This window comes from Otolemur garnettii, unplaced genomic scaffold (assembly GCF_000181295.1).
Source record: "Otolemur garnettii isolate 467f Iridium unplaced genomic scaffold, OtoGar3 scaffold00011, whole genome shotgun sequence".
In the NCBI taxonomy this organism is placed as follows: Eukaryota; Metazoa; Chordata; class Mammalia; order Primates; family Galagidae; genus Otolemur; species Otolemur garnettii.
Genome location: NW_003852406.1, coordinates 4,563,650 through 4,573,467, shown reverse-complemented (window position 1 = coordinate 4,573,467; position 9,818 = coordinate 4,563,650). Strand labels below are relative to the sequence as shown.

At 42.4% G+C, this 9,818-nt stretch overlaps 1 protein-coding gene across 2 annotated transcripts in view; it reads right to left on the bottom strand.

Moving 5' to 3' along the window:
- TMOD2 (tropomodulin 2) overlaps nt 1–9,818 on the bottom strand; it is a 58,747-nt gene that overhangs the window by 13,206 nt on the left and 35,723 nt on the right. For both annotated transcript variants that reach the window (XM_003784360.1, XM_012801864.1), the window contains one exon: nt 1,880–2,023. In XM_003784360.1, the coding sequence (XP_003784408.1) occupies nt 1,880–2,023 (144 nt within the window). The remainder of the gene's footprint in view (nt 1–1,879; nt 2,024–9,818) is intronic.

Genomic DNA, 9,818 nt, shown 5'->3' with positions numbered 1-9,818 from the left:
AGGCGCCGAGCCCATTTCATTTCTTTCTTTCTTTTTTTTTTTTTGAGATAGAGTCTCACTTTGTTACCCCTGGTAAAGTGCTGTGGCATCACAGCTCACAGCAACCCCAAACTCTAGGGCTCAATCGATTCTCTTGCCTCAGCCTCCCAAGTAGCTGAGACTATAGGCATTGGCTATTTTTAGAGACGAGGTCTTGCTCTGGCTTAGGATGGTCTTGAACCTGTGAGCTCAGGTAATCCACCTGCCTCGGCCTCCCAGAGTGCTAGAATTACAGGTGTGAAGCAGTGTAACACAGGGCATGTTTCTATCATTTCTTTTCACTCACTTTGTATCTCGCCCTGAGCTATCATTTCTTTTCACTCCACATTTCTCCCTAGCTTATTTTCTTCTCCCTGATGCCACTTTCTTGATTTACTAGCAGCTGAGACTATTTCAGAACACACAGCATTGAATATCCCTGTGTGTGGGGCTGCATGTGGCACATCCCCTCGTGCATTGCCCTCTACACCTCTGTGTTTGGGAAAGCTGCTTTGGTGGTGCAACCCTTCTAGTGGGATGAGAATGAGTAAGCTCCTGTTTCCCTGTGGGGTTTGCCTGCTCTTCTGGTAACAAGTCTCAGGCCAGGACCAGAGCACCTGCACTCAAACAGCCTGCTTGTCCTGGTTAGCAAAGATGGAGAGTAGGGCCTCCAGGGAACTGCTAAGGGTCTCTGGGCTTAGGCAATAGTCCTGGGTGTCACTCTGGAGCTTTATTAGACCTCAGAATGTCAGTACCAGGGAATTTCCCAGATACAACCCCCAGACAACTAAAGTGTGTTCTGAACACCCTTCCCCTTCCCCCACTGTCCCTCCCTAAGGGGAATGTTCACACCATAAGTTGCTTTGTTCTCTCCTCTCCCTGGTCCACTCCAGGACCTTTTCTTTTCTATTTTTTTCCTTTCTTTTTTGAGATGGAGTCTCACTATTTTGCCCTTGGTAGAGTACTGTGATGTGATAGCACACAGCAACCTCAAACTTTTGGGCTAAGTGATTCTCTTGCCTCAGCCCCCCAAGTAGCTGGGACTACAGTGCCCATCACATGGCCTGGCTGTTTTTTTCTTGCAGTTTCATAGTTGTTTAGCAGGCCCTGACCGGGTTAGAACCCACTGTCTGCTGTCTGTGGGCAGAGCAACTCCGAAGGCATTGCAGGCTGATGCTGGGAAAAGAAGGTCTCCAAGGCATAGGAAGTGGCAGCTCTAGGGACAAGCAGCTTGCTTTGCCTGCAGAAGGGAACTGAGAGATGCCGCTGCAGCACTGAGACCTTCATCCCACGGTGGGCGTGGCCTGCTGCACTCAGCCAGACTATCTTCCAGAACTGAGTCCTCTGCACAGGCTCTCTGTGGCCAGCACCAGACTGCAGGAGCCTGGGTCTGCTCTTTTGGATCCAGGAACCTCCCACCAAGGACAAGAAGTCTGAGTCTCTGGCCATGGCCACCATGCATTCTCCTTCTTAGCTGTTGTCCCTGTGAGTGCCAAAAGCAAGGCCAGGCCAGGACTGGGCTGAGAGTCAAGCTACAAGACAATGATGATGGCTGAACAAAGAGACTGTCAACAGTACTGCCATCACCTCTGCTTTCTCCTCTGATGCCTGACTAGCCTAGGGCTGAGGGGATAACTGGCTCCTTATTTCTCAGGCTGCCCAGTGTGCATTGCTTAATGTGCAACATGCTCTTCTGTATATTCTCCATGGGCCAGAAACTGTTACCACTCACACAGAAAGCCAGAACATCAAATCAAGTCACACACAAAAGCTTGTCTTTTAACTCCCTCCTTGTGGCATTCCCTCCTCCCGGCATACCCCTCCATCAAAGCACAGAGTCGGCTTTGCCCACCCTTCTTACCTGGTTGTCGATCTTGATCTCTGTCAAGGTGTCATTTTCTTTCAGTGCATCTACCAGGGCCAGGATCCCAGTTCCAGTGATAAAATTGGATTCTATGTTTAGACTTTTTAAGGTCTTGTTTACTTTCAGCATATCTGCAAAAGCCTTATTGTGCAAAAAGAAATTAATGTTATTAGGGTCTCTAAAGATTGATTTTATAAAGTCCTCATCTCTAAATCAATTTTTTATAGCACTTCAAGAAAATCTTGGTCAAATCATATTTTTACCTCTAAGTAACAAAGATAATAATTTAAAACTGTAATAAAAATCCAGTAGTACATATTTACAAACTTCACATACTCGCAAAAAAATTTTTAAAAAAAGATACTGACATATTATCAACTTCTTTTATTAAGTAAGAACATTAAAAAAAAAAATCCCACTATTGACATGTTATTGTCAATTTTTTTGAGAAAGGACAAATGACCTTACCATATGTCCTTACCATTCCCCTTTACCATATGTGAATGAATTTAAAAACACACTACCATTGACTGGCACTTCTGGTTTAGTTATATTATTTCAGATCATCTATACATCAGAATTCCTTAAAGATAACTTTTGGAACAAAATCACCACTTAGAGTGGCAAACCCACTGCAGACTCCAGTTTGAGACATTAGACTGCACACTTTACACTTGCCTGCTCCCCTTTTCTCCCAGGGTTTCCCACCACGATGAAGAAAAGATATGCTTTTTAAGAAACTGTAATTCAGGGTGGCGCCTATGGCTCAGCAGGTAGGGCGCGGGCCCCATATATTGAGGGTGGCAGGTTTGAACCCAGCCCTGGCCAAACTGCCACAAAAAAATAGCGGGGCGTTCTGGTGGGCACCTGTAGTCCCAGCTACTCGGGAGGCTGAGGCAAGAGAATGGCCTAAGCCCAGGAACTGGAGGTTCCTATGAACTGTGACGCCACGGTACTCTACTGAGGGCAATAAAGTGAGACTCTGTCTCTAAAAAAAAAAAAGAAAAAGAAAAAGAAAGAAAGAAACTATAACTCTCCTGGTGCAAGAAAATAAAACAAAATGTCATTATCTTGAGGAACTGCTCAAATACAGAAACTAGAAAGATTGGTGGAGAAATCTGCACAAAGTAAGCCATTGCCTGAAATGCCAGAGGTGGGTCCTGTTTGGAACATTTCATAGAGGAACTGCCTTAGGAACTGATGAAACAGGTAGATGTAGCGCACATCACCCCTCCCAGTGCCTTCCCAGAAAAAGAGAAGCTCAGGCATGACTATCAGTGAAGAATCTCCTTGGAGGAACGATAGTGAGGGTGCTGTGGCCTGGGAGAGAAGCAGCACAGAAACCAGCACCTCTAGACCTCGTACCAGGTACGGTGTGGGAGAAAGGAGGAGAAGGCAGTCCTGCCAGGAATGAAGTACGGTAGCCCCCCAATTCAAAGTTTCAGTTACCTGCAGTCAACTGCGGTTGGAAAACAGTAAATGGAAAATTCCAGAAATAAGCATTCATTAAGTTTTAAATTGCACTCCATTCTGAGTAGTGTGATGGAATCCTATCCCCTCCTGCTCCCTCCACCTAGGATGTGAATCATCCCTTTGTACAGTATAGCCACGCTGTGTACAATCCTTGCCTGTTAGTCATCAGCATGGCCTGCTCCTAATATCCAACCATCAATGTCGTCATGACTCAATGATCCAGAATCACCTGAAGCAGATGATCCTCCTTCCGCCATAAGGTCAGAAGGTCAAAATTAGGCCATCACAGTGTCCACGTCATTCCCCTCACTCCATCTCATCATGCAGGCATCTTATCACCTCACATCTCACATCATTACAAGAAGGGGACAATAAGGTATTTCAAGAGAAAGAAAGACCATATTCACGTAACTTTTATTATAGCATATTATTATAATTGTTCCATTTCCTTATCAGTTATTGTTGTTAATTTTTTACTGTGCCTAATTTATAAATTAAACTTTACCATAGGTAAGCTTCTATATAAAAAACATAGTACAACTGGGGTTTGGAACTATCCCTAGTTTCAGACATCCTCTGGGGGTCTCAGAATATCCCCCACGGATAAGCGAGGACCCTGCTTCCCTGAGTGAAGGCTTCCTAAGGGCAGCAATTTCAGGGCCTCTAGGCTGTCTGTCAGCTCCTTACATACACATGACAGAGAAGGTTATGGATCAATTCACCTGTGCTAGAAAAAAGCACCCACTTATTCATTCAAAAAAGACTATTTGTCAGGCTTCTACTGGGTTCCAGCAGTGGAAAAAACAAGAGTCAATAAATTAATAAATAAAATATAAAGCTTATCAGATGATGAAAAGTGGAGAAAAATAACGGGTCTCCTTTTTCAGGGGGAGCCATTGGTGTCACAGATGTATAACAACTGCAGAAGAACCTATTCTAGTTTATACAAAGCAATCTCATTCTCCATTCAAAAACAGGAAGGGTCAGGGCGGCGTCTGTGGCTCAAAGGAGTAGGGCGCCAGCCCTATATGTCAGAGGTGGCGGGTTCAAACCCAGCCCCAGCCAAAAACTGCAAAAAAAAAAAATGAAGGGTCTACCAATAGCTACCAGATATATTAGGAAAAGCAATATCATGAAAGAGAAACGTTGAGTTGACCATACAAGATAATATCATAGAAGGAACAGAAATAAATGTAAAAATTATAATTATGTATTACTCTCTATACCTTCCTTAAGAAAAAGAACATGGGGAGCATAGATTACATCCATAAAATAAATATTGGCTATTATTCTTTTAAAAAAAAAGAGGCATAATAAAGCATTTTGAACATTTTAAAAACTAAAGTGAAATAAAAGAAAGTAACAGGGCAAGTTACAGTGGTTCACACTTGTAATCCTAGCACTCCAGGAGGCTGAGGCAGGAGGATCACTTGAGGCTACAAGTTAGAGAATAGCTTGAGTGAGAGGAAGACTTCATTTCTACAAAAAATACAAAAATTAGCCAGGCATGGTGGTGTGTACCTATAGCCCCAGCTACTTGGAAGGCTGATGCAAGAGGATTGCTTGAGCCCAGAAATTTCAGGTTGCAGTGAGTTATGATGACATTACTACATCCCAGCCTGGGTAACAGAGTAAGACCCTGTCTCAAAAACAAAAACAAAACCAAAACGTAATCCATGCCCAAAATGAGCATGGCTGAAGACCATGGTTGGTGACCTAGATGATAACACTGAGGCTATCTTTCTTTGTAAGAAGAAAAGGAGATATATTACAAAATACAAGAAAAACATTGAAGACATGGGGAGGAAAGATGCAGAGGTTCAACATTCCTCTAATAGGAGTTCCAGAAGGAGAAACAACAACAAATAGAAAGGAAGATATTATCAAATAATTAAGAGTGAATAACTTCCTAGAGCGGAAGAAAATTAGAAGTCTTATCTGAAAGAAACCAACAGGTGCTTTGAATGAATAAAAAAGACTCATAAGTGAACACCCAAGCGAAATTTCAAGATTCCAAGAGAAAAGAGAACAAGTAAGAAAAAGTAAGCTACCTACAAAGTAACAAGAATCAGACCAGCATGAGTCACTAAACTGTAAGGCCCATGAGAACAGAGATTTACGTTTCTAAAGTCATACAACTGTAAATGCCGCTAGTAGATTTTTAGTTTTTTGAAACAATCTAAATACAAAACAGCATATAATTATATAAAATGTATAAAGGTCAATTGTGTGAAAAAAGTGGAATAGCTACAATTTAGAGGAGAAGTGAAAGGAGGGACGGAAAACAGTGAGTACAGAATTGCCCTCATCTTTTACAACAGAGAATCAAAAATTAAGATGATAAACCAAAAATGTAAATTTCTGTATATTGTGGTTTTCAATTTTGGCTACACATGATCTGGAAGATTAAAGAAATACCAATGCTTGGGCCCCACCCCAGCTATATTAAATCAGATGGCTACGGCAAGACCATCTGCATTTTTGAAAAGTTCTCTAGGTGAGTAATGCGCAGTCAGAATTGACAGCCCTTTAATTAAAGTCATCAAGACAGGGTGGCACCTGTGGCTCAGTGGGTAGGGCACCGACCCCATATACTGAGGGTAGTGGGTTTGAGCCTGGCCCCGGCCACACTGCAAAAAATAGCCAGGTGTTGTGGTGGGCACCTGTAGTCCCATCTATTCTGGAGACTGAGGCAAAAGAATCGCCTAAGCTCGGGAGTTGAAGGTTGCTGTGAGCTGTGACACCATAGCACTCTACCAAGGGTGATAAAGTGAGACTCTGTCTCTACCAAAAAAAAAAAAAAAATTAAAGTTATAAAGATAACAACGAGATGAATGAAAACAAACTGTTCACAATGATTGCTTCTGGGGAGTAGAAGAAAGAAATTATCAGCTATTTTAATTGATTTTATAGTAGAAAAGATAGGAAGAATGAAGAAGGAATCCAACATGGACTGGAACCTCTGCATGGCTGACATTTGGAACTTGAGGATAATTTGTTGTGGGAAGTTATCCTGTGTATTATACGATATTTAGCAGTATCTCTGGCCTCTGAGACCCACTAGCTGCCTACAGCACTTTTCCCAGTTATGACAAGCAAAAATATTTCCAAACACTGTCAAATGTCCCCAGGAGGGCAAAATGTCCCTGGTTTGAGAACCACTGGACTAGAAAGAATAATCTTGTGTATTAGGCAGACAGTTGCCTGAACTGCAAAGAAAGCTCAAGGACTGGGACTGACATTGTGACACTCCATGTAAATCACAATACATTTATCTGGTGCTAGGTCTTTAATTAAAATTAAGTGTACACATTTTAATCAGAGCACCAGAGGGCTATCCGTCAGGCCTTTCCTTATGGATGCTGGAAGCTTTGGGATTTACTTTCATTATTAGACTAACAGATGTCAGAGCAATTAGGCCTTTACAAAAAGTTGTAGGACCTCCTGGCAAGAAGCCAGAGTCTTGTCAATTTCTTTTAAACCCAAGAAAACACTTTTCTCATACTGAACAAAACAGGGGCGATCCAGCCAAACATAACCCTGGGCTGGTGGCCCAAGTTCACTTCAGCAAATATTTGAGCATCTACTACGTGTGCTAGGGACAATAACATTCATAAAACAAGGACTAGATTTCTTGAATGTTATATAAATAGAGCAGAAACACATTTTTAAGGAGAGTTTTGCTTTCTGTACTTTATGGATTATATGGAAATCCATTTTTCTGCACTGTCCAAATGTGGTAACCATGAGAAACATGTGGCTATGGGGCCCCAGAGAAATGGACAGTCTGAATTAAAAGGTGCTGTAAATGCAGAACACACACTGGATTGCAAAGACACAGTATGAAAAAAAAAAGGAATGTAAAATACCTTATCACATTTTCAAATTACATTTTGAAATATTTCGGACACACTAGTTTAAATAAAACAATAACAATCCCTGACTTACAATGGTTCTACTTGATTTACCAAATTTACCATAATACAAAAGCAATACACATTCAGCGTACTCTTCAACTTATGACAGGGCTACATCTAGATAAACACTGTCAACTTGTGGTAAGTTTATATGATACAACCCCATTTAAGTTGAAGAGCATCTGTATATTGCTAAAGTTAATTTCACTTTTTTAATTTATGTATTTATTTATTTTTGGACACAGAATCTTACTCTGCTCCCCTGAGTAGAGTATTGTGGCATCATCATAGATCACAGCTTAGGAGATCCTCTTGCCTCAGCCTCCCCAGTAGCTGGGACTACAGGTGCCTGCTCCCATGCCTGGCTAGTTTTTCTAGTTTTAGTAGAGACAGGGGTCTCCCTCTTGCTCAGGCTGGTCTCAAACTCCTGAGCTCAGGGGGTCCACCTGCCTTGGCCTCCCAGAGTGCTAGGATTATAGCTGTGAGCCACCAGGCCTGAGCCTATTTCTTTTTTTTTTTTTAATGTGGCTATTAGAAAACTTAAAATGATACATATGGCTTATATTTGTGGCTTGAACTGTCCTAACCCCTTAATTTTTTTGAGGCATCATTGTAAATAATATAAAATTTTTTTTTAATCTATTTGGGCCTATTAGAATCCATCCCTGCATTCAGTGAGGGGAAGTTCCATCAATACTCAACTGCGACAGATGTGATTATGTGGAAGTGTTCTAGGCATGGTGAATTGACCTTGATTACAGCTGACTTACACCTACATCCTTGCTTGGCCACCTGCGGTGTAATCATAGTTACTAACCCATTCAACTTCTCTGAGCCTCAGTTGCCTCATCTGTAAAATGGGGATGATGTCCTCTCTCTTGTACAAGTTGCTTGTCTACATTCACAACAATCCCAGAAGTGCCCACTTGAATCTGTTTTTGAATCAAAGTCTCTGCTTTAGTGATAATTTTTAATTCAACAATGAGTAGCAGGCATAATGAACAGTTTGAAGATCTCTATTGCCTGTGGGGTAATCAACCAATGTTCAACCTATAGGAAGATTATTTCCCGACAAGGACATAGCTGGGAGGGGGACCATCTGGGGACAGGCAGGTGTGGGGTGGACCACATGCAGCCTTCTAGGCATAAGTCTAAAAGAAACTTTTCTCTTCATACCCTAAGGACAACAATTATTCCTCCCAACTGTACAGTATGTTAATTGCTTCCAGGTGGATATGAATTTTCCTGACAGGGCCAGCAAACCTCAATTATCTCTGAGGAAACTAAGGTCCAGACAAGTTATTGCAGATGTCAAATATTCCATGGTATATCATGCTGCCTGACAGTTAAACTGCTGTGGTTTTTATAATACTTAGAAATGTCTCATTTCAAATGTACAACATTCTTGGAGAGTGTTTTAAAAAACTATCATGAAGTTTATTTATTTGTGGTTTCCACAAACCCCAAAATAAAATGCTTTCTTGGCTCGGCACCTGTGGCTCAAGCCACTAAGGTGCCAGCCACATACACTTGAGCTGGCAGGTTCGAATCCAGCCCGGGGCTGCCAAACAGCAATGGTGGCTGCAACCAAAAAATATAGCCAGGCGCTGTGGCAGGCGCCTGTGGTCCCAGTTACTCGGGAGGCTGAGGCAGGAGACTCGCTTGAGCCTAGGAGTTGGAGGTTGCTGTGAGCTGTGATGCCACAGCACTCTACCCAGAGGGACAGCTTGAGGCTCTGTCTCAAAAAAAATAATAATAATAATAAAAATAAAATGCTTTCTTATTGAATGCAAAATAGTTTCAAATGAGTACATGTCTAAATGAACGCTAATCACATAGGGCTTCACTGATTCCAGCAACATATCAAAATAATAATCTAGAATACGAAAGCAGCATAAGGTTTGAGGTATGCCAATGGCATCCCCTAGAAACTCCTTTCCTTTCTTTCTTTTTTTTTTTAAGAGTAGAGTCTCACTTTGTCAAGCTAGGTAGAGTGCTGTGGCGTCACAGCTCATAGCAACTTCCAGCACTTGGGCTTAGGTGATTCTCTTGCCTCAGCAAGAGAATAGACACCTGCTATAATGCCCGGCTATGTTTTTGTTGCCATTTGGCCGGGCCTGGGTTTGAACCCACCACCCTTGGTACATGGGGCTGGTGCCCTACTTACTGAGCCACAGGCGCCACCCTAGAAACTCTTTTTCAATGATAAAAATGAAGGCTTATGACAGAAGTTTTCAATGAAACAGTCACCCAGGCACAGTGACAACTAAGAAAAGGTTTTCTAAAACCCTCATTTCAGGCTCAGCGCCTGTGGCTCAAGTGACTAAAGCACCAGCCACATACACCTAAGGTGGAGGGTTCAAATCCAGCCCCGGCCGCCAAACAACAATGATGGCTGCAACCAAAAAATAGCCAGGCATTGTGGCAGGCGCCTGTGGTCCCAGCTACTTGGGAGGCAGAGGCAGGAGACTCTCTTGAGCCCACGAGTTGGAGGTTGCTGTGAGCTGTGATGCCACAGCACTCTACCCAGAGGGATAGCTTGAGGC